General features: G+C 41.4%; 3 protein-coding genes and 1 long non-coding RNA gene across 8 annotated transcripts; 3 read left to right on the top strand and 1 right to left on the bottom strand.

The window, feature by feature from the left end:
• The first annotated feature begins 231 nt into the window (after positions 1–231).
• On the top strand, positions 232–4,684 carry Su(H) (recombining binding protein suppressor of hairless). Its single transcript, XM_030387799.2, has 4 exons — positions 232–1,107; positions 2,414–3,294; positions 3,362–3,569; positions 3,645–4,684. The coding sequence occupies exons 1-4, from the start codon at positions 715–717 to the stop codon at positions 4,008–4,010; spliced, it is 1,848 nt and encodes a 615-aa protein (XP_030243659.2). The 5' UTR covers positions 232–714; the 3' UTR covers positions 4,011–4,684.
• Positions 4,685–8,165: 3,481 nt separating this feature from the next.
• On the top strand, positions 8,166–10,295 carry LOC115564006 (mitogen-activated protein kinase kinase kinase 7). Its single transcript, XM_089256979.1, has 6 exons — positions 8,166–8,348; positions 8,403–8,858; positions 8,923–9,007; positions 9,206–9,502; positions 9,565–9,744; positions 9,805–10,295. The coding sequence occupies exons 2-6, from the start codon at positions 8,650–8,652 to the stop codon at positions 10,099–10,101; spliced, it is 1,068 nt and encodes a 355-aa protein (XP_089113105.1). The 5' UTR covers positions 8,166–8,348; positions 8,403–8,649; the 3' UTR covers positions 10,102–10,295.
• A 332-nt stretch (positions 10,296–10,627) lies between these two features.
• On the bottom strand, positions 10,628–23,312 carry ck (unconventional myosin-VIIa ck). Of its 5 annotated transcripts, XM_030387795.2 has the most exons (12): positions 23,160–23,276; positions 22,941–23,017; positions 19,364–19,446; positions 18,070–18,330; positions 17,663–18,012; positions 17,398–17,598; positions 14,725–17,119; positions 13,211–14,661; positions 11,791–13,143; positions 11,579–11,725; positions 11,383–11,503; positions 10,628–11,318 (listed from the first exon to the last, which is right to left on the bottom strand). In XM_030387795.2, the coding sequence occupies exons 3-12, from the start codon at positions 19,379–19,381 to the stop codon at positions 11,112–11,114; spliced, it is 6,504 nt and encodes a 2,167-aa protein (XP_030243655.1). In that variant the 5' UTR covers positions 19,382–19,446; positions 22,941–23,017; positions 23,160–23,276; the 3' UTR covers positions 10,628–11,111. The 5 variants fall into 5 exon arrangements, with proteins under 5 accessions (XP_030243655.1, XP_030243654.1, XP_089113104.1 ...); XM_030387794.2 differs by lacking the exon at positions 22,941–23,017 and having other exon boundaries at positions 23,160–23,312; XM_089256978.1 differs by lacking the exons at positions 22,941–23,017; positions 23,160–23,276 and adding an exon at positions 22,798–22,912.
• On the top strand, positions 20,450–20,795 carry LOC149091665 (uncharacterized). Its single transcript, XR_016196566.1, has 2 exons — positions 20,450–20,672; positions 20,740–20,795. It is a non-coding gene; the product is annotated as an uncharacterized LOC149091665 (long non-coding RNA).
• Positions 23,313–23,690: the final 378 nt, after the last annotated feature.

Below are 23,690 nucleotides of genomic sequence, written 5' to 3'. Positions count from 1 at the left end.
ACAGTCACAGCGAAACGAGCCCAAAATAACTCAATAATGTAAATTTGGATGGCGCACAGTTGGCATTAAAATTAAATTGCATGTTGAATTGACATAATAATATAATAATATAATATTCATTTATAAAGTTAAATTACATTGACGTCACAAACTGTCGTAATACTAGCCATCGATAGATCGTTCTGCAAACCATCGTATATGATATTTTCAGCTATCGATATATGCATTGATAAAGATATCGATACGATAACAACAACCCTAGTTTGTTTGGTAGCTGCTGCTAGTGGGGTTTGGTTTAGTTTTTATTTATTATAAATCAGTTACTCGAGTTTAGTTGCACGTTTAAACAGCCGCCAGCCGCAACAAGCTTCAGTCATAGTCGTAGTCGCGCTCTTAACTTAACACATGGTTATTATGGCCAGGCGGGCATTCTAAAGTACAAAAAAACAAAAAAAAAATAACAAACCACAACAACAACATCGAAAGCGAAACCGTGAGAAGCGACAGCTGCTGCTTGCTGCGTGTGCTGTTTGCCAGGATACAACAACCTGGAGAAGAAAAAGTAAAAATAGGAAGTACAAGTGCAAGTGCAAGTAGTGCCAAAGTGTTAACCAAGTTGCCAAAATAAGAATTACAAAAAAAAAAAAAAAAACTACAAAATAATCGAAGAGAAATACAAATAAATTAAAGACTATTAAAACAGCATGTGCTTAAATGAAGAGCTACAGCCAATTTAATTTAAACGCCGTTGCCGCCGCACCGCCCGCCATTGTCTACGAGAACGCAGCCGCAGCAGCAGCCGGCAGCAATAGTAACTCCGTGGACCATAGTCAGCTGCACAGCCACAGCCAGGATATGCCGCACTTTGGACTGGGCAGTGCGCCGCCGCCGCAACAGCAGCTACAAGTGCATCATCAACAACAGCAGCAACAGCAGCAACAACAGCAACAACAGCAGCAACAACAACAGATGCAGCTATCCATGCTGCCGGTTGCTGTGCCAGGTCCATACCGGTCGCACATTGAGGAAAAGAAGCTGACGCGCGATGCCATGGAGAAATACATGCGCGAGCGCAACGACATGGTCATCGTCATATTGCACGCCAAGGTAGGTTCAAAACACAAAACATAAATAGGTGACCTTGATAGGTTGCCTTTCGCGAGAGGATAAACACGCGTGTGTGACGTCACGAGGTGTAAACAGAACAGCTCAGTTTTGAGAACATTTTTGAATGAAATGTAAATATGAATATGACATATATGATCAATATTATTATTATCTGAAGAATTAGGTTTTTTAAATATATATATTAAATATATATAGATATATATAAATATATATATATGGATTCTGCTTTTTTTTTAATGATAATATTAAAGCGATAATAATTTTAATTAATTTAATGAGGCAATTCAGTAAAATAGATAGTTAATGTTTGTTTCTTTATAATTTATAAAAAAAAAAAAAAAAACAACATTTTGTTTTATTAACTGATTAAATATTAATCTAATAAACAATAAAATATATCTGTTAAAATCATTGACAAAAAGATTTAATTAGAATAAAATTATAGCAGTTGAATATGGGATGAAATTATAATACAATAGTCAATTAAATTTATATTAAAGTTTCAAAGTGTATCTTATGAATTTTTAAACTGAAAATTTAAAGCAGATAATTGTTATTTAAAATAAAACAAAAACTGATATTTATTTCTTATTAATGGTTATAATAACATTATAGTCGATTTCAACTAGATTAGGTATTTTAAAAATATTAGTAGTAATTATAAATTTCATAAATATAATAATAATAATTGAATTTACAAAAAACTTGTCAGATAAATATACCCTTGAAGCAAAAATTGAACTCTGAAGTTGAGTCTATGATTATTCTAATTTATAACATATTTTATAACTTTTAAGATATGTATCTATAGTTTTTATTATTATTATATATTCGAGTTCAGTCATGCACAGATTAGACAACAGATATAGGGCTGCTTTATATAAAATATATGTATATTTATATATATGTATATATATTTATACATATTTACCGTGAGCTCCACTTGCCATTCCACGGCGAATTAGTGCTCCAGTCTGGGCATTTTTTTGCGGTTTAGCGCGGCTATCTTCAAGCGGCGTCGGCGTCGACACCGTCAGCGTCCGCCGTCCAGGCATCGCATCCTTCACAGTTGACTGCATTCAAATTAAGCAAACGGCGGCCACAATAAAATAATTGAAATTAATTATACGACAAATTTAACAGCTGCATTGCTGCGGTTACAATTTGTTACGATTTGTCTCTGTCGATAATCGAAGCGCTGATTATTCTAATGATAATTATAATTTTTTTTTCTTTATACTTCATGTAATTAATTGATTTAATCCAACTTTTGTTTTTCGCACAGGTCGCACAAAAATCCTATGGCAATGAGAAGCGCTTCTTTTGCCCCCCACCGTGCATTTATCTGTTTGGCAACGGCTGGCGACGGCGCTACGAGGAGATGCTGCAGCAGGGCGAGGGCGAGCAGGGGGCACAGCTATGCGCGTTCATTGGCATTGGCAGTAGCGATCAGGATATGCAGCAGCTGGATCTCAATGGCAAACAGTATTGTGCGGCCAAGACGCTGTTCATATCCGATTCGGATAAGCGCAAACACTTTATGTTATCGGTCAAAATGTTCTATGGCAATGGCCACGACATTGGTGTGTTCAACTCGAAGCGCATCAAGGTCATCTCGAAGCCGTCCAAAAAGAAGCAATCATTGAAAAATGCCGATCTGTGCATAGCCAGCGGCACCAATGTCGCCCTGTTCAATCGCCTGCGCTCCCAAACTGTATCCACACGGTATCTGCACGTGGAGAATGGACACTTTCATGCCTCGTCGACCCAATGGGGCGCCTTTACGATACATCTGCTCGACGACAACGAGTCCGAGTCGGAGGAGTTTCAGGTGCGCGACGGCTATATCCACTATGGGGCGACAGTCAAGCTGGTATGCTCCGTCACGGGCATGGCACTGCCTCGTCTAATCATACGCAAGGTGGACAAACAGATGGCGCTGCTGGAGGCCGATGATCCGGTGTCGCAGCTGCATAAGTGCGCCTTCTATATGAAGGACACGGATCGAATGTATCTCTGCCTCTCCCAGGAGAAGATCATACAGTTTCAGGCCACGCCGTGTCCCAAGGAGCCCAACAAGGAGATGATCAACGATGGCGCCTGCTGGACAATCATATCCACCGACAAAGCTGAATATCAATTCTACGAGGGCATGGGTCCCGTGGCGTAAGTATTTCCACAATGAATATGATTGATGAGTTTTTGATTGAATTCATTTGCATTATCGATTTAGGTCTCCGGTTACGCCAGTGCCAATCGTTAATTCACTGAATTTGAATGGCGGCGGCGATGTGGCTATGCTGGAACTGAGCGGCGACAATTTTACGCCGCATTTGCAGGTCTGGTTCGGGGATGTCGAAGCGGAGACCATGTATCGCTGCACAGAAACGCTGCTCTGTGTGGTGCCCGAAATCTCACAGTTTCGTGGCGAATGGCTTTGGGTGAGTGCAAAGGGCATATAAATCCTAGCTTATATACCATCAACGATGTAACGATATATATGTATATTTCGGTAGGTGCGACAACCGACACAGGTGCCCATATCGCTGGTGCGCAATGATGGCATCATTTATGCCACTGGCTTGACGTTCACCTATACGCCGGAGCCGGGGCCGCGTTCGCATTGTAATCAGGCTGAGGATGTTATGCGTACGCGTCACAATAACAACAACATCACAGGCATCAACAACAATAATAACAATAATAATAATAGCAACAGTAATAATAATAACAACAATAACAATAACAACAACAATAACAACAACAGCAATTCACCAGCCAGCGGCTCCAGCTTACAGCAGAGCATGCAGCAGCAAACGCATCAAACACTGCCCTCGATCTCGGCGGTGCAGTGGAACAGCCATGGGAGCGGCTTGTCTTGAGTGCGGCAGTATTTCTATTATTTGCAATTCCATCTACATTTATTTATGCCAAGTTATTTAAGGCTCTTCTAGCACACATTTCTACCTAGTTCTTAAGCAACACCCAACACATCTCTCTATCATTTATTCGCATAGCTTTTTTTTTCATTCCTTCCGAGAAAGCGATTGTCCTGAATGCAAAACGAACAAACCGAATGGAAAATCAATTTCAAGTTGACCAATATTTACATGATTGTTTGTAGTGCTAGCCGGTACCAATAGATGTATGTATAAAAGCTAAACGAAAAGAAAAACACTAAACTAAACTACAAATACTGAAAACATAACTGTACATAACATAACTCGAAAGAGCTCACTGACATGAAGAATTGTAACTCTAGTTAAATATACATTTAGATGATGTATGTACTGGGCCTATGCGCTGTGCCTGAGTAATTATTTTTGTCAAATGTTTGCGACATGTTAGTTTAAAAAAGATCTATATATCGCAAGAATTGTTCACGCTTAATTTACTTAAGCTAAGCTCAACATAAGCCCAGCTCTAGACCAGACATATATATATATATAGATTTATATACAAAGCATATAATTTTGTAAGATAACTGAAAATATGAAAGTTGTAAGCCTAAGAGAAACCCTAAATTTAAATAAAAAAAAAAATAAAATAAAAACAAGCATCAACAATGTCAGTCGAAAAATTAGTTCAAAATTTGCAATGATTTAACATATTTCTTCTGCTCTATCTAGCAGTTACCAAAAATGATGAAAGAGCAAAAGAGTTAGAAGACTTTACCCCCTGGAAGGCCCGCCCTCTACACTTGGTTGGGCGAATAGTCGATTTAAATCGGCTTGGGAAAATGTTGCCAAGTCGTGTGAACATTTCTTTGTGTGCGACTTAAACAAAACAAGTGCAGCACTTCCCACGGTGGGCTGCCTCTTCAACTTTAATTACAGTTGGTTGGTCGATTTGAATTTTTAGCGGCCATTACGAAAAACGCAAAGTCAAGAAATATATATATATCTGCTTTATATATATATGTATATGTATATCGTCATATCTGTTTGTGTGTCTATGCATATACAAATGTATATATATAAGGTTAGCATTGTTAGCGTTGAAAGTTTCAGGAACAGAATATTCACACAGCCCCAAAAGGCGTTGACAATAAGCTGAGAACCTTTTTGGTTTGTGTTGTTTTTGTTTTAGCTTTTTTTCCTCTAGTTTTTTTTTAACGATCTTTGCTTAATATTTATGCATTATATGCCCGACTACCTGTTTTTGTTGCTTTACAGATTTACAAATTAACAATCGTCGTTTTGCATTAATTATCGCGCTTCCGTTTTCGATTGCCAAACTAATCACAGCATCGAACTTGAGGCTTTCATTGAATACCCTACAGACCTGAGCGAGGCCTAATAGGCCAACAAAAAGTCGTTTGAATGTGTATTGCAAACGGCAGTTATTGCCAAATATTTGCATAAATCTTAGCAGCTTTATGGATTCTTTTTTTTTTTTTTCACGGACCTTTTTAAAGCAATTAAAGCGAATTTATTTTAGGTCGATTCAAATATTATTTATTTGTGAATATATTTGTATAGATATAAATTAATAAATAATATTATAATTATCAGAGAATCAATTTAACTAATGCATTCTTCCGTTAAGTAACTCTCAATAAATCATTGTTGAAGCAATCCATAGCTGAGAAACACCTCAAGTCAAGCACTCTTACTAGGCTTTAATTGGAATTATTATGACTGACTGAGACATCAAGAGTCTGAGACAATTCTTATCAGAATCAGCGAAGCAGTCAGCAAATGCAACTCACCCCCAGTTTGGTGGGAATTTTTAACGTTGTAGATGGCAAACGAAAGACTTAAACGACAAACTTGGCGAGGCGTTGTTGCGTGCGAGATGAGCAAGAGGCCAGAGAGCGAGAGAGACAAAAGATAGCGAAGGGGTCAAGCTGGAAAAAGTGAAGAAAAACCACCACCATCGGGTTGTGTAATTGGAACTGCAACTTCTTAAGGCCAACGCCGTGCACGGCATCTTATAAGAAGCTGAATACGAAATTAGTTGAATTTTTAATGAACATTCACATTTTGAGTGCATAATTTTTGCTCTCCCTCGCTCCCTGTGTCTAGTTGGACATTTGAATGCGTCGTTGGCTTGCGGTCGAGCCGTAGGGCCCGCGACAGGGGACGGCGGGGCAAGGGGCAACGTCAGGTGGTGGGGATTGCGTTTTCGAAAAAGTTCCCAGGAGCTTCCACTGCACTAATTATCTTGGAAAATCAGAGTCTTGACTTTAAAGCCGGCTGCCGGTTTTCACACGCTGTGAAAATTCTAAGCATACAATGCGTGGGAAATCGCCAGCCGGTTGTGTGGGAGCCCAAATGGGGTTGCATGCAATCATGGTAATAAAAAAACAAATAAAAAACAAATAAATAAATAAATAAATACACTCACTAAAAGATAGTACATATGTATGTATATATTTATATTATTTAATTTAGCTGCTACGTGCTCTACCAAGTTCTTAAATTCTGATGAAGAAACTTGAAACTTAAATTTCTTCTGTTATTGATTTTATTTCTATTGTCAATGGCTTTTGAATCCTTACGAAAACTTTTCCATAAAGAGAAGCAAAGCGATTGTTTCCTTTGACAGACGCTCGTACAGGGCAGCAAATTTATTTAATAGCTCTTTCATCTGTCCAGCTCTAGTTGAGGCAATGTTGGAAGATTATAATTGTAACGAACCTTCGGTTTATCCCGAGTCTAGGCTGGGCTAGTTACGGCTGACTGTGACTAATACTTGATTTATATTTGAGACGTAAGGTAAATTTTCTTGAATATAAGTATGATTCGACACTTGCCGCTGCAAGGTGGACCTGCCACAGGATTGCCGAGTGTAGGCCCAGCGTACTAGGTGCGCTAGGTGCGCTTGAACAATGTAGAAACCGCCAGGATTTGGTTCTGTAAGCCCCGGTGGTTCGCTCGAATATACAGGCCACTCCTACTATTTGACTCGCCCACAGCACATCTAGCTGCGTTTCGCTCACAGTGCACTTCTCTTACGCACGGCTACGTGAACTTATTCGCTCCTGTATCTGCAGGCCTCGCCTAAGCTGCTGGTGTTGTGCTCGTCCACTGACGATCCCGATTGCCTCTTATCCTGTGAGAGTCGTAGCAAGGATTCCCTCTGGAAGTCCTTGCTGTTCCCACGATGCCCTGGAAGTCCTTCAATGTCCTTATTTTCCACTCGCGTTGACTTTTAATACTTGCACTTTCACTGGGCTCCCATCTTATCATATGCCGGTGGCCTTTTATAGCCCAGCCACAGGCTCTCTTTCGCGCTGTAACGGGGCCTGTTCGGCTCTGGAGCGAGGCCTTTCTGTCGCTCTTGTCCCAGAAAACGGTAAAGTGGTGTGATTTGGGGTGACGCCACTTTCCCCCCAAATTGTGTGGCCGCCTCTTACTGTAGGAGCGAAAGAGGCCGACTATAGTCGGACTTTGACCCCTTTCCAGCAGCGAGGGTCGCTCCTACAGTACTCGCGTCGCAGTAAGGAGCAACATGTACATATTGTATATGCACGTATATGTATATAAACGCACGGTAAATACGTACATTCATATGTATTAATACGTGCTCCTCACATAATATATAATATATTCAAAAATGTATACATCATAGAATCCAAATTCCACGCCTGAATAGTTAAGTATTTATATAATAATTTCTTTTAAACAACTTACTGAAGAGCCAAGCTTTTATATAATAATTTCATTCAATCTACTAACTTTGGCTAGAAAAATAATCGATAGTAAAGTATTCTCTCTGGACTCTCAATAGTATCACTCTGGTTAGTACTATCGAATGTTGATTGAATTCTTGTCTCTCGATTCTCCGATGAATTGGCGTTGCAATTAATTTCATTATAACATCGACGCTGTTTCTCTACATAACTTAGAGCAACTCATGGGAGCAATATTATCATCAGGTAAGTAAGTTTCCCAATGCTTAAATTTGGAATGGATCATGACTCTAGTTCCAAAGCTCTCTTAAATTTGCAGTGCTTTTAACGACACCAAAGACTGATAAGATTATAATAGCTCGCGAAATTAAATAAGCTTTCAGTGCACTGCAAATGAACATGTCGGAAGGTTGACTTTTTACTTGTTTTCTTCTTTATAGTCGATTATTGGAAAGGAAAGTAGTTAGCCCAAATGGAAAATAAAAAACAGGTAACCCAAATGGAAAATATAACGCAAGGTTGTTGGAAAGGAAAGCAGATAGATCAAATGGAAAATATTACGGAAATTTCTTCGGGCGAAGAGGTAAATTTCAATTGAACACAAAATACAGTTTCATCTTTATAAGAATTTTTACAGTTGTTGGAAGTCCTGCTGACGCTAAACGATAAATACGAATACAAACGCCCTCGAAATCAGCGCATTTGTGTAAACAATATATTTGAATTGAGTTTACCTCAAATTCATGTTATACTTCATATAATTAAATATAAAGTTATCAAATATGTTGAACTTGATAATGAGCGCATACTAATCGAATACGCAGATGATCAACAACAATTACAGCATGACGATTACAAAATGGAATCTTCTCCTTTTATAAGAAATGCACTCGAAGAGATCTTTCAGTCAGCAGAGGTACTTCAATACTCATCTATATCAATACATATTCATGCATTATGCTCTGCTTCCAATTTCTTTTTTTTGTTGTACTTCCCAGACAATGATATATAGGTATGACTCTCGCTTCGTATATTCGCATCTGAAGCATTCTGTTCTAGGGGTCATATCCGCGCTCAGCGACATTTTGAAAGCGTAATATATGCCACACAATCTAATATAAAATATATTAACAGAGATTTTAACTATTTGATTACAGCAAACTAGATGAAGTTCCAGAACTCAATGAATCACTGAAGCTTAAAATCGGAAGAATAGACTTCACTGATTTCAAGATATGCAAGGTAGATTTATCAATCTATATTACGTATCCTAAATTACGTATCCGTATCCGGACAGCTTATATTTGTCAATACAGGCACAGATGTGAAATTTTTTCGACGTCGAAAAATGTTATACCACATGTCTAGTCTATGTGTTGGTTAATAATAATAAGAAGAATTAATCGGTATATATTTTTTAAAACTACGATTATTCTGTAGCAAATTGGACGCGGTGGATTTGGCATAGTCTATAAAGTACTATGGCACCGATCCGTCATGGCTGTTAAAATATGCAGTCAAACTGAGACGCACAAATTCGAACGGGAGGCTCGACAGATGTCCCGCACTGGACATAAGAATATTGTACGTCTATTTGGAAGTTGCTTTAAAGGCGACTGCGGATACTTAGTCATGGATTACGAAGAGTGTGGATCCCTCTATGAGTACTTGCACGACAGGGAACAAAGGGAGTATACCATGGCAATGGCTATAGACTGGATGATTCAGTGTATTCAGGTTCATTTGGATTCATTAGAATGACAAATAACATTATGCTTGACCTTCACCTCCGTTTATAGGGTATTAACCACATGCACTCCATGAAGCCAAGACCGTTGATTCATCGTGACCTAAAGACTGCCAATCTACTCTTATCCCAAAATTACAAGAATTTGAAAATTGGAGATTTCGGCATTTCGACGGATCTGAGAACAATGATGTCGGGTTTGGCTGGCACTGCCGGCTATACAGCCCCAGAGGTTGTATTAATCGAAATCTTGCATACAAATCAATACAATCAAAAATTCATACATACACAGGTTCTCGGCGGAAAGAAGTATACGGAAAAGTGCGACATTTATAGCTTCGGGATTGTTCTATGGGAGGTGATGGCGCGCAGGAAGCCATTTCATCACTTGGAGAATCAAACTGCATGGGCAAAGATATTTGCAACGGACCGCGGAGAACGACCAATATTAAAAGACATAATACCGAATTGTGAGAAATTACAACGTCTGATCGAAAATTGTTGGGATCAAGAACCGAAGAACCGGCCCGCAGGAACACAAATTGAGCTGAAAGACATTCCATGCCTTGATATTATAATGCGACCCTAAGATAACAATTATTTTTATATATTTCATATACTCATACAAAAAATTATATTTATTTAGGTAAATGAATTGAAAGATAATTATTTTAAAGTAATTATGAAATTGATTGGTCTTGAAAAATTACCTCTAATATTATATATTTGTATATTTTGAATTTATTATTTGAAAATCTTATCGACAGCAAACAAATGTTAATATTGCAGCCAAGTTTCAATTGACTGTAAATTTATCGAAGACACAAACCTACATAACTAGCTGGCAATTGTTGCGCACTGGTGGAAAAACACGCTACGACGCGTCGAGACGTAACGTAACAGACGAGTTACGCAGTCGATGGGCGCCGGCGCAGACGTTAGCAGTAGCTGCTTTAAGCGACAGTAAATAGAACAATATCTTTGTAGGTATGTATAGATATTGCATTAATATTAGAAGTAAATGATAGTTATTTCTATTTCAATTATTATTGCACTTTTTTTTTATAAGTAGCGGCTTGAATAACAAATTGCAAACTTGAAAAAAAAAATTAAAATTGTGTTTTTATTTGTATATGTATATTTTTATAATTTATTAAATAATTGAACATTTCTATGTATTTGATACAAAACGTCATCAGTACAGATATGCAGTTGAGATGTACATACAGTTAGATAGAGTGCAAAATGTTTAGATACAATAGCTTATCTATAAAAAGAACTTGCAAGACCTTCTATTTGATATGTTTAATTAATAATTTAAGTAAACGGAATGAGGTGGCATAAGATAGAAACTAAAAACAAGAGTTTGCATATTTTTACAAAAGAAATGCATAATAATTAATATGAAAGAGGGTTTGGTATAAGAATTAACAGCTAAAATAGCCAGAGAAAATCGAATGTATTGAGGAGTGGGAATGAACAATAGGTAATTAACTATAATTTCTAGTTATATCAATTATTGCATTTATAATTTATAATTATTATAAATATATGTGTATTTTTTTCTTTTGTTTGTTCCTCTTTATATATATGTCTTCACTAGTTGGCTCGTATAGTTCGATTTTTGTTCATGTTGGTCAGCATCAAAGATATATACGATGTTAGCAGATCGTCCATTTTATAGCCCAGCGATGTCTCGCAAAGGAGCTTTGAGCCACGAACCAAATTCCCAATTGTCATATGGAAATATGTATTACCCGACGACCAGTTCGAGATGCGTGTAAATGGATGTGTGACCAGTATATCCTGAAAAAGTAGACAACAATATGAAATATAAGCATATTAACTGTTTACTTTGTAATCTTCTTACCTTCGTTACTGGATGTATGAGACTCACGCCGTGCTTATTAATGGCAATGAGCAACATTTCGGGATAGTTTGGCTCGGTGGTTTGCTTCACCTCAAAGAATGCAGAGCCGAAGGTGGGCCATCTAAATACATAATAATATAAACGATTAGGCGAACAGGCAAATTCAATCAACACGTTAAGTGCATTGAAACTTTACCTGTATACGATCTTAAGGAAGGCAACTTTGGCATCCTCAGAGCTCATGCCCCCATCCTGATTGTACGAGGCAACAATGGAACGTTTCCATTCACTAGTGCTTTGCATCTTCATAATATCAGAGGGTATCAATTCGCGTAGCATTTGTCTGGAAGGAAGCGTTTACCATTTTGAATACACGTGCTGGATAAGGGATACTGGCTAAGCACTTACGGTATGGCCTGCAGCTCCTGTTTGTTTTCACCGAAGCGAACACGAAAGACAAGCGCGGCCAGCTTGGATGCCTCCTCGCGTGAGCATTTATGATAGCCGCGCAAGAGTTTCGGCAGCTCCTGGTGATAGTGAAAGATTAGATCAGCATTGCGATCCTTGCCTGGCACCGTGTTCGTCCATAATTTCTTCATGAAGAACACCTGATAGGTGAACTGTGGATTGGCGCCATCGCGTATTGGTCGCGCCTTCTTTATCCAGTCGGTCAGATGGCGTACGAAATCAAAAAAGAAATCACCCTCTGGCACCGAAATCACCTTATCGGCAATTTTCACGAACAGCGAGAAGCCTTCGCTGGTGCGCAACGACAAGCGTTGCGAGATATTGTTGCAAAAGTCCTTGGCGCGCGTGGATGAGTCCACTTCGAACGCCTCATCGGTGTCATCCGGGAAGTAGACCTTGTGAAAGATTTGCGTTGTCTTATGCTGTATGGCCTCCACCTCCACCTGATGCGGCGGATACTTGCGCTGTCCGTGTCGTATGGTCTTCTGTAATCGATGCATCGAGTCCTGTGAGATGGGATGACGGCGTGTGCGCAAAAATAGCAGGAGCTCCTTGAGCAAACCCTGCGAGCAGGCAAAGAGACCAGTTGCCAGCCACATCAGCTCCCATCCACGCTCCTCGGACATGCGATTGCGATTGTCTGTCAGCTGCTTCATCAGCTGGCAATAGATTTCGTCGCGCAATATCTCATGCTTGAGCGGACCGTCGAATATGTGATCGGTGATTTCGTTGCCCATGCGCGGCCGTTTCGATGGCAAATCGCCCATGTATTTGAGTATGGCAGCAAAGGCGAAGCATGCCTCCTCCACAAGCTCCTCCTTGCTCTGCAGCTTGCGTAACAACGGCGCCTTAATCGGATCCCTGGAATAGCGCCACAATTCCTCGCTGCGCTTCGAGCTGAGCGTCAACGTCTTCGACATTGTTCGCTTGGGTGGCAAACGGAAATGATCCAGGGCGTATTCCATGAGCGTGTGCGGACGATCGCGTGGCTCTACGACGCCACCATTCGATACCATGCTTAGGCGGCGACCATGATGCGCCTCCTCGATGTTGAACAAGGCCAATATATCCTGCGGCGGCTTGCTCAGCGTGGGCAGCACATAAACCGTTTCGGCTGGAAAATCGCCACGTTCCTGCGTACGATCGCAGCGGCCGATGCACCAGCCATTGTTCAGCACGGACTCGCCGCACGACTCATCCTCCAGGATGATCAGATCGCCTTTGAAGAACGACAAGAAACTGGTGCTGTCCGAGGGTGCACGATAATCCTGCAGCGCAATCACATATTTCGAGCTGCAAATGAGAGGAAAATTTAGATTATTTAAAGTGGAATTGAGAGTAGAAATGACTCCATGCGCACCGCTTCTTGAGACCATCCAAAAAGTAGACGACAAGGTCGCGTATATCCTCAGCGTTTGGACTCTGGAATGTGAACTCCTCGCCGCGCACTGTTGACAGGCTGAAGGTCTGGGTGAACACCTTGTTTGTCTTCTGGCTGGCCACCGCTGTGATCTCCGGGAAGCTTAGCTCGAGCAGCACCTGCTCCTGATCATCGACGACATAGACGCCCGTCCAGTTGACGGCTATGATGACATCATTTTTGGGTAAATTTGGTCCAGAATTGCGATACGCTTCGTAGAAGCGTGAGAAGAGCAACGGCCATTTGTATTTAGCATAGCTAACGATATCTTCCTTAATCTTGAGCGGCGCTATCTTATCCTTCACATAGTAGGATTTCTTATAGGCCTGCAGCACAAGGGCCGCCCAACGCTCGATGGCCTTGTCCACGCCGCTGAGACAAAAGTCGGGTATGAAATTGGGCAGCAGCGTGAACAGTCGCTCCATGGACATGTCTGTGCCATATTCGATGAAATACTGCTGGGCAGCTATCATGGCCAGATCCTCCTCCTTGTCGCAACGGTATTCACCGAACTTAACACCGCGCACCACCTGCTGATAGATGAGATTTGTGGCCACCTGATCGGTGGTTGGCTCGTGCCACGGCGCAAAGATCTCCTTGCGGAAGAACAGACGCCACGGTGCATTGCGCTCCTGGGCGCCCTGCTCCTTGGCATATTGTTCGCACTGTGATATGGCGTCCATCACATGATCACCGCCGCTGCCCAACGAGCTGACCTTGTCAAACAGCGCAATATAGAGCGAGAAGCCGAACTGATCCTTGAGCGTGATCTTCTCCGACAGCTGATTGCACAGTTCGCGCGCTGTCGTCGCCGAATCGGCTAGCAGTGTCTTCGTATTGCCATCCATAAACGTGATGGGCAGCATGATGGGCTTCTTCGATTTGGTCGCCTGCAGCTCCAGCCATGACGGCGGCTGATTTCGCGTGCCATTGTTAAAGGTGCGCTTCAAGCGCTCCTCACAGTACGGCGCATAGCCGGGCGGCCCCTCCCTAATGAACGCCCGCAAGTAGTTGACAAACTTCTCCGACGGCGCAAAGCAGCCGACGCACAACGACAACAATATCCAGCCGCGTGCATGCGACGACTTCAAGGGATTGTTGGTCAATTGTTTGCATATCTGGCAATAGATTTCGTCGCGCAACTCAGCACGCAATATGCCATGGCCGATGATGAAGTGCAGCTTCTCCAGATTCGATGTGGGACGCGATTGCAGCCACGACTGGTAGCTATCGGCCGTGTATTCATCATCCTGCAGTCGTCGGCGTACATCCTCGCCCAATTTGTTCTTGCGCTTCAGTGTCAGCGAGACGAGCTTGTGGCGTATCGAGCGCGGCTTTTGCTTCAGAAATGCCTCCGGATCGAGGCCCATTAGTTGAGCTTCCTGGAATTCCTGGAATCGAGCAATAATTAATCTATTTCCAAAACTCTGCATTCCATTCCAACACCCACTCACCTTGCTGCGTATAAAGTTCCGGCCGAGCGTCGCCGTCACCTTGGACATGACCGACGTGGTGTCCATGCGGTCCATGGTGTGATATTTGGGCTCCTGCATGTCGCCAGTGAAACGCAAGATGGTTATCCACAGCGCCTGCGCGGCCAATTGATCGCCCTGGGTGTGCAGCGGCAGGAGCGGATGCTTCAGTGCCTTCTTCGCATACTGATGATTCACATTGCCCTGGAAGTAGGTGGCCGCGAATTTCTGAAACTTATATTCCGATAAATCCTCCTCGTCCTCGGAGATGTGCATTGGCGTGATGATGTCATCCTGATTGATAGTCTGCGCATGCGGCAGATCATTGAACACGGACGTCTCGCGGCCGCCATGCGGTGTGGGCGCATCGCTGCTCGAATCGGGCAAAAAATCGAACATGGCCTCCACCAGTTTGCCATCGTCGACGGGCTCCTCCTGCTTGCGGGCCGCATCATTGATGATATTCATTTTGACCTCGACCCGTCGACGATCCTCCAGCTGTTCCTGCATCTCGCGCCGCTCCAGCTCATGCAATCGATCCCGATAATGCTGTTCGGCAATCTCGCGCGCATTCTTGTTGCCCCGATGCAACAGCTCCTGCTCCTCCAGTTTGCGCAGCTGCAGCACCTCCGCGAATTGCTTATGCTCCAGCTGCAGCTTGCGATAGCGACGCACGGCAATCATGCGCCGCACATGCGACTGTATCTTGATCACCGCCCACATCTTATTGCCGTACTCGCGTCGCACCAAATAGCCGCGCGCATGCGCCTGCAGTCCCACAATGTGTCCGCGCAAGTGCCGGAAGCGATGCGAGAGGACCCGCGAACGGATCAGCGCCTGCAGTCTCATATAGCCCACACGCATGCTGCGATAGCGCTTGCGCTGCGCATAGCCCTTCCACACCCGCTGCACGCTGATTGCTGCCGCGCGCATCCGCAGGAAGCGGCGCCGGTACACCCAGCCGCGTATGCTGCGCTGCAGTATCAGTATTTTGCGTGTGAGCACACGATCGCGCTCCTGCTCCAAGAACAGATCGTGAGCGTCCTTCAGGAACACCTTGGTGTGTCCCAATTGGTAGTCGGATTTGCCCAGGACCATGCCGCAAATTCTCGATGTCGCCGACAAGCAGTCGGTGCGATGCGCCGGCGGTACGCCGGCTATCAGAAAACGATAGCGTTCCACAAATTCCCGGAATCCATGCCGTATGGGATAGCCGGCACGCCGTATTCTTATCGTTTCCATCATGCCCGAATAGCGCAACTGGCGACAGCACAGGCCGCGATCGAACATCATCGGCTTCTTCAGCTCGTTGGGCTTGATGCAGCGTATAAAGAACGGCTGGCAGCTGCTCAACGTCTTCATCAGAGCGTCCAGACTCTTCCGGAACTGTGTGGACAGTGTGGGTGTGCGTTTGCGCGTCTCGGCGCCCATCTCGATGTCCTGGGCAAAGATCTGGCGCAAGAACTTATTCGCGCTCTGGCTAACCAAATGCAACAGATCCGGACTGAAGGTGTCCCGATTCTTGTCCAGAAAGCCGCGCGTATCGTAGAACACAATGCCAGCGAAATGATTGAGGCCGAAACTCGTATTTATATCCGATTTCGGTTTCAAATAGTTCTTGTGCGCTCCGTGCGTTTTATGCAGCTTGGCGAGCATTGTCTGATCGGTGCCCTTGGGAAAGCGCGCCTCCTCGTCGATCAGGGCCATGATGTTCAATTGCTTGATGGCTATCAGATCGAGCGCATCCTGATTGTCCACAAATTCAATGTGCTGCCAATTGATCGCCTCGTGATTGTACTCCTCCTGCTCCAATTTAAAAATGTGCTGCACAAAGAACTGTTGCAGATTCTCGTTGGCATAGTTAATGCAGAACTGCTCGAAACTGTTCTGATCGAAGTTCTCAAAGCCAAATATATCCAATACGCCGATGGCGTTGCGTGACGTCGCCTTCGGCTTGAATATGGCCGAATTGATTTTACGCACAATGTGCACAAACAAACGCCCATAGATGCCCTTGACGAACGCATCGCGCACATCCACCGACTGCTCCCGCGACAGCGTCGACACGACCGTCTCGCCATGGGCGAACAACGTGCGACGCGTCAGTGCATCGATCAGCGGCTGTAGGGGCAGGCCCAACAGGCCGGCAACTCGTTCCACATTGATATGTTCGGGTATTTCCGTTGCGTCCAGGTTATCGACAACGGTTGCCTTATACTTAATATTGCCGCAGTGCAATAGGGCGGCCAGCAGCTTGATGATCTCCCATATTTCCTGATCCGAAAACAGCAGAACCTTCATCGCTGATCGTATGTCCGAAAATTCGGCTGCATCATCGCGACCCTCACACGTAATGCTGTTGCCACCAGTCAAATATCTAGCGGATAGAAAGAGAACATTAATTAATATGAGGAACTGACTTAGGAATAGAATAATATAAGCAATGGGTTCAGAGCATATTGAATATGGAAGATTTATAGATAAGATAAGATCTATTTTATTGATATTACAAAGATATCTGTGGAATATCATTATACATATCTATATGATTATATATGATACAAGAAAGAATATTAAATACTCTTTGGATTAATAATATATACATATACATGCACACATTTCATATACACACATCAGAGATGAGTTTTGACTCACTTGTAATCGGCTGCCGCGCCCAACTCCAGACGACTCTTCTCTTCTGCTGAGAGACCCGCCAAGATGCAATAGAAGACATGATAATTGCGTTCACTGTGATTTTGCGACACAATGCGCGACTTCTCCAGCAGATACTGCTCGATCTTGGCGCCCTCGATAACCCCATTAGCGCTAAAATGGATGTCTATGTATTTGCCGAACCTAAAGTAAAACAAAACAAAAAAGTAATTAAGTTAATTGCTTTGAGTACGCCACAGAGGCTTACCTTGAGGAATTATCGTTGCGTATCGTCTTGGCATTGCCAAAGGCCTCCAAAATGGGATTAGCCTCCAGTATTTGCTGCTCGATCCACGAGTGTTTGCCACTGATCGCTGCCAGGTATTGCAAGATCAGCTTTGTGCTCTCCGTTTTGCCGGCGCCCGATTCGCCCGATATGACGATACATTGATCCTGGCGATAGCGTTTCATATGCGCATACGCATTATCGCCAATTGCGAAAATGTGGGGCGGCAATTCGCCGATTTTGCGCTCCTTATAAAGCTTGATCTGATCGCCCGTATAGATGGGCAATATCTGATATGGATTGACCGCTACCAAAATGGAGCCGGTGTATGTCTGCAATGAGTATATTTAATATTAAAATAGTCCCGATACTATATGCCATACACATACATATATTAGATTCTCTTTGTAGCGTATGAGCAGGTTACGCAATATGCCCGCCTCGTGCAGATCACCGAGCGATATCATATCCTCGACACCCTGGACGGATGAGGCATGCATCGCCTTGATGCGACGCTCCGGCGCCAGCCACACCTCGTCGCCATCGTCGTCGCGCACCTGAATGCGACGACCCTCCGCGGAGATGACACGTGCTCCAATGGCCACATCGAATTCCCGTCCCGACGCGGGCTCTATCCAGATGTAGTCACCCTGTGAAATGAAAAAAAAAACAATATAAACAAATATACATACATATAAATATATATGTATGTATATGAAAAAGACAAGCGCTTACAATTCCAGTTGGGAGGGTTGCCACATAAAACCTTCTTTTTTACAAGAATCACTTGAGCGTAACATAAAAAAAAAAAACACACTAAATAAACGTAGTCAGGGACAGACTTGATAGATATACGAGGCATGGGAGCTATTCACATTTACAACTACAAAGCCAAATAAACAAGTCGAAAGGGAAAAATTGAAAGTATGCAAGCAATAAATACCCTGTATTATCTCAAATCTATTGTGGGATAAATCTATTAAATGAATATAAGGTAGCTCCTGGAGGATTACAATATTATAAATATATATGTAGGTAAAAATATGCATATATTTCCTTAACTATAAATCTATATGCTCCTTACATTCTCGTAATAACTATTGCATATTGACACAGCAGATACCATGTAATGCATTTAAGCTCTATTTAAGTGATATTTACACTCATATTTAGTTCAAGAAATTCTAGAAAGTTTGAATTATATTCAAATTAACGACTTTCATCAACTTTACCACTGTCACAAAATTTGCAAAATATTTGCTTTTATTTATTATATTAATTGGTTGCTTAACACTTGTCGCACTACTGTTTCAATGAACACAGGTGTATATATAAATCACATATTTAATATAAATATGTACAGATATACATACATACATATATACTTATGTACACATATGTATCTCTAACATATGTATGCTCCAACGTTCATTTGCATATCTACATCATCTTCGTTTTACACTTTTCTTTTAATGGGTACAGGGCATACACTTATTGGCACGTATGCACATATATGTGTGTGAATATATGTATGTTTGTTAGTCTGTGTTTGTGCACTTCCGTTTGCTGTTTGGTTTAGCCATAAAGAGAGTTGATGCATGCATTCTACCACTCTCACACTCACACACAACCACTCTCTCTCTCTCTATCTTTGACTCTCTTCGATCGGCGCTCTTTACTTACACGTGTTACAATCACCATGTTCGTCGTCCTTCATTTACTGCTCCTGGCGCTCTCTGGCATTCAAATGCAAAGCCCGTTTAGCTCTGAAAGCAGAGGAGAAGAGAACAAATCAGATAAGATAAGAGAAGACTGAAGACAAAAGAGTAATAACAATAAAAAGAAGAAAATAACAAGTTGCTGCAGGCGCTTAAAACCGGCTTTAATATTGAAAAAAAAAAAAAAAAAAAAACAAGTAGAAGAGTTGGAAATTAAGGTGAAGTTTACGGTAAATTGAAAGAATTTACACAGTTGTCGTCTTCTGCTGCTGCTGTTTCTTCTGCCTCTTCTTCTTTAGTAGAAACGTCTCTGTTCATTTCCTCATTTCTTTTTTGGCGACAATTTGATTATTGTTGTTATTTTTTCTTAAAGGGAAACTAAAAGTCAAAACCTTAACAAAAGAAGAAGAAGAAGAAGCAGACAAAATATCGAGAGACAACAAAGCCAAAGCCAAAATATAAAAAATAAGCCTTTAGATATGCAAAAAAGGCCAACGCACAATTTCACTTTTAATAATTGTATTTATTGTCGTTGTGTTGTTGTTGTTGTATTTAGCTCCCAATCAGAACGATCATTGCGTTTTGTTATGCAAATAATAATAAATGTGTTTTGCTTAGTTTGGCTTATTGGAACTTTATTTTTGGATTTGTTTTCATTGAAAATATTTACTTTCATTGCTTATACGGCGCTTTGGGCCATAGAAATTTGTGGGCCAAATGAAAGGTGAGGACCAACGCTTATATTTATGTATGTGATATTTTAATTGAAAAAAAGAACTATGACTAATTGGGAAAAACATTTATGACTCGTTTAAATAACATATATACATATATCTGTCTACATACATTTATTTTAATAATTTCAACTCAGCTTATCTACAGAAATGGCTAGTTTGATTGTAAATCAGTTGTGTATACATATGTATTTATACTAAATTAGTTTGCGATTAAAAAAATATTTTCAAGTAATCTTGGACCTGGTAAAAATGCGTCATAAGCTAATTGCACAGTTGGAGGCGTCGCTATATATACACATATGCATTGCCTGTATACATATATATATATATATATATATATACATATATATGTGTGTGTAATTGCAGACAGCTAGTTTTTGTGGCACACACACACACACACACACATAATAAAGTACGTTAAATAGTCTGGTTACGCTCTGACGATCAAAATACAATCCACCCCACATTAAGCTACAGAGAGCATGAAAGAGAGAGACAATGTGGGAGAGTGAGAGAGCGAGGAAGAGCCAAAGACAGGTAAGTGCTCAAGTGTTCTACACTCAACATTATTTAAATGCGGATTGCCTAATAATGTTATCAGTAGACAAGCAACTGATAAGCCCTGACGACTGTTACACTGGGCATGACCAAAGAACAAAATAAACAAACAGTAAATATAAACATTGTCATTGAAGTTAAAGCACGTTCCAATTGCATATTCGGATGGTTCTAGTTGGAATTTGTGGAAGAGTGGACAGGTAAGCATAATATTCTGCTTGGATTGTGATATTAATAACAAAGATACCCTATCTGATTAGAGTTTGCCCGTTTTAATTTCTATGGTATCGTACATGAATTCTAATTAGAATGAGATAAGAAGTGAACCAATGCAACAAATTACTTTATTTATCATTACGACCTAATAAGAATACGCGTTTGCCCATTTCGGCGAAGCTGTATAACAGAATATACGTAATTCTGATTGGCATTCGACAATGCATACATATGTTGTATACATACATATATATTACTAGATTTTGCAACTCAGTTCTGTCGCACTCAAACTAATTAGTATATATCAGCACGTTTCTACAGAGTATGTGAATTTCTTATTAGATTCGAGACACGATTTCTGCTATAAACTATCTAATTAGAATTTGGCAAAAAAAAACCGTAACAGTGCATGCATGTCAGCGATAACAGCGGCTAAAAAGAGATATATCTGATTTGTATATACTATATCACATTTCAACACGTATGGGATTAGCACGTGCCTGTGTGTGCGTACGCATGAATGTGTGTGTGTGTGTGTGTGTGTGAACGAATGCATGTGTGCAGAGTTCACCAAGTCATTAGTGAAAGTTCGTACAGCGCTGCCACGTACATTACGTTTTAACTATAAGTATAATGTCTATCTGCATGTTAACATATCGCATACTTCACAAAAAGAAAAAATCGCTTTTTGTTGCTGTTGTTTTTGTTTCACTTTGACATTAACAGCACTTCAACTGTTAAGGCTGCAGTGGCGTATAAGAAGCATTTACCGCTGCTCTCTTTTACGTCTTCCAAAATATACAAAGCGCGTTGTATTAGTTATGACTGCTATGCGTGTATGTGTGTGTGTGTGTGTGTGTGTGTGTGCATTTGTGTTTTTTTTTTTTTATTATGCCGATGCCGACCTTAAAAAAGTTTCACCAAACAAACAGAAAGTCGCAGTCAACGCTGCCGTCGCTGGCTGCGTGTGGCGGCTGCAAAGTCGCGAAAGCTGCAAAGCCAACAACAACAACAATAGCAGAGAAGCAAAAACAAAATACACATTAAGTGTAGCGTTTTAGGTGTTTTTATTGAAAAGGGTTCTCAGCGCAGCAAGCTACAAAATGTCCCGTTGTGCAACAAACCGGCCAAACAAGTGCTGTTGTTGTTGTATAAAATTCTAACCCCGGCTCAAGCGCAAGCTCAAGGCTTGAGAGCAGCAAGCTATCCACTTTTTTTTCTTTCCAACTTTTCTATGAATTGAATGTGTGTGAGCAAAAAAAGAAGGAGGCAGAGGTAGAGAGCGCGCAGTGTGGAGGCACCCATTTATACGAATGTGCAGTGTGAGCCGCTCTTTACACAGGGCACTCTCTTTAACAGGTGTCCAAGTGTGTGTGTGTGTGTCTTGACGTGCTGTTATTTATTAAACTCTTTCGCTCTTTCGCGCTCTCTCTCGCTGTTTGCACCTATGTGTGTGTGTTTATGTGTATGCGCTTATTAGTACCGTTCTAGTCAACGAAACCTGAAGCGTAGCTAACCATAATTTGGTCAGAGGCTTAGCCATAATGCAGCCACGTCTCAGCTCATCTGTTGATACACACACACACACACACACACACACATACAGATGGGTGTCAGTTTCACTTATGACCCTTAAAAAACAGTAATACCTACGCCCTTGGCTATCTCTGATACTCTTATTAGTTTTTCAGCGCACTTTTCTAGTTTTACACACACACACTAGCACATAACTTGCAGGGTGAATGCACTCATGTTTTTTTACACCATTATTGAGTTTTAAGAGAGCATTTGACTGTTTAAAACAACGTTCGATAACAAACGAATCTTTTTTCTCATGTTCTAAGCCAACAGCTATTCGCGTATATACTATAATTAACACTTTGTTCACTTTTCAGCCCCGTTTAGGTACGAGTTCCAGTTCCAGACCCAGACCAGATCCAGAGTCAGAGTCGGGCCGAAACTTGTAGCAATGGGAGATTTTTGTTGAAGCGGTATATTCTTTAAAACAGGTTACATAAATAGGTCACGCACCATCGAGTGCCAGTGAGTGCGAGTGCAGTCGCGCAACAGGTTAACAATGGCCGCTTGGACTTTAACTTTGAGTTTAACTTAAATGAAAAATAATTGCCATCATTAAGTACACACGCGTAAACACATTTGCTTAGCTAATTTTGTTATTGACTTGGGTGCTTATTTTCTTTCTTTCTTCTTTTTCTTTCTTTCTAGCTGTTGCTTTTTAACGGTAGTTACCTCAACAACCAAAATAACCAACCGAGCACAAAACCGAACACAACCGATCGTTGCTAACAAAATTTGTGAACTGTCGGCAATGTGACCTGTCTACGATACTAAAGAAAAGTCTGCTTAACTGTAGCAGTGTGACCAAACTGTTTATTGGTCAAATGGTAAGTCTTTTTAATTGTGACCGTTTATAAACAATTTCTGACGTCATCTGTGCGTTTGTTGCTTATTAAATTTTTCTAGTGGTGCAAGTGTGCTGAACATTTTTTTTTGGTTAATGCAGCACAGATGTTGATATTGTATAAATGTTTATTTTTGGTTTGTATTATTATTATTTTTAAATTGTATTATTGCAGCAAATGATTGAGGATTACCAGAAAGTACACATTTAGTCAAAGAGAGTGTTAAATAGATTGTCTGATGTCCGATTCTTTGAAAATGTTACGTCACAAAAGCGTTCGCGTTATAATAATTGAACCGTTCTTTGCGTAACCTAAGGAGTCATAGCAACGGCTGTCGATTATCCCTTCAAAAAATACT

This window comes from Drosophila navojoa, chromosome 3 (genome assembly GCF_054131105.1).
Source record: "Drosophila navojoa isolate 15081-1374.11 chromosome 3, UAZ_NAV_1.0, whole genome shotgun sequence".
Taxonomy (NCBI): Eukaryota; Metazoa; Arthropoda; class Insecta; order Diptera; family Drosophilidae; genus Drosophila; species Drosophila navojoa.
The sequence above is the reverse complement of the archived record's forward strand: the minus strand, read 5'-3'. Positions and strand labels throughout refer to the sequence as shown.

Bases quoted from the DNA above. Each gene is read 5' to 3' on its own strand.
- LOC115564006 (XM_089256979.1), top strand. From the start codon at position 8,650: ATGCACTCGAAGAGATCTTTCAGTCAGCAGAGGTACTTCAATACTCAT. The intron at 8,859-8,922 runs GTAATATATGCC...ATTTGATTACAG, and splicing joins CTCAGCGACATTTTGAAAGC to CAAACTAGATGAAGTTCCAG. The intron at 9,503-9,564 runs GTTCATTTGGAT...CTCCGTTTATAG, and splicing joins GGATGATTCAGTGTATTCAG to GGTATTAACCACATGCACTC.
- ck (XM_030387794.2), bottom strand. The intron at 17,599-17,662 runs GTAAGCCTCTGT...GTTTTACTTTAG, and splicing joins CGCAACGATAATTCCTCAAG to GTTCGGCAAATACATAGACA. The intron at 17,120-17,397 runs GTGAGTCAAAAC...TCTATCCGCTAG, and splicing joins GGCGCGGCAGCCGATTACAA to ATATTTGACTGGTGGCAACA.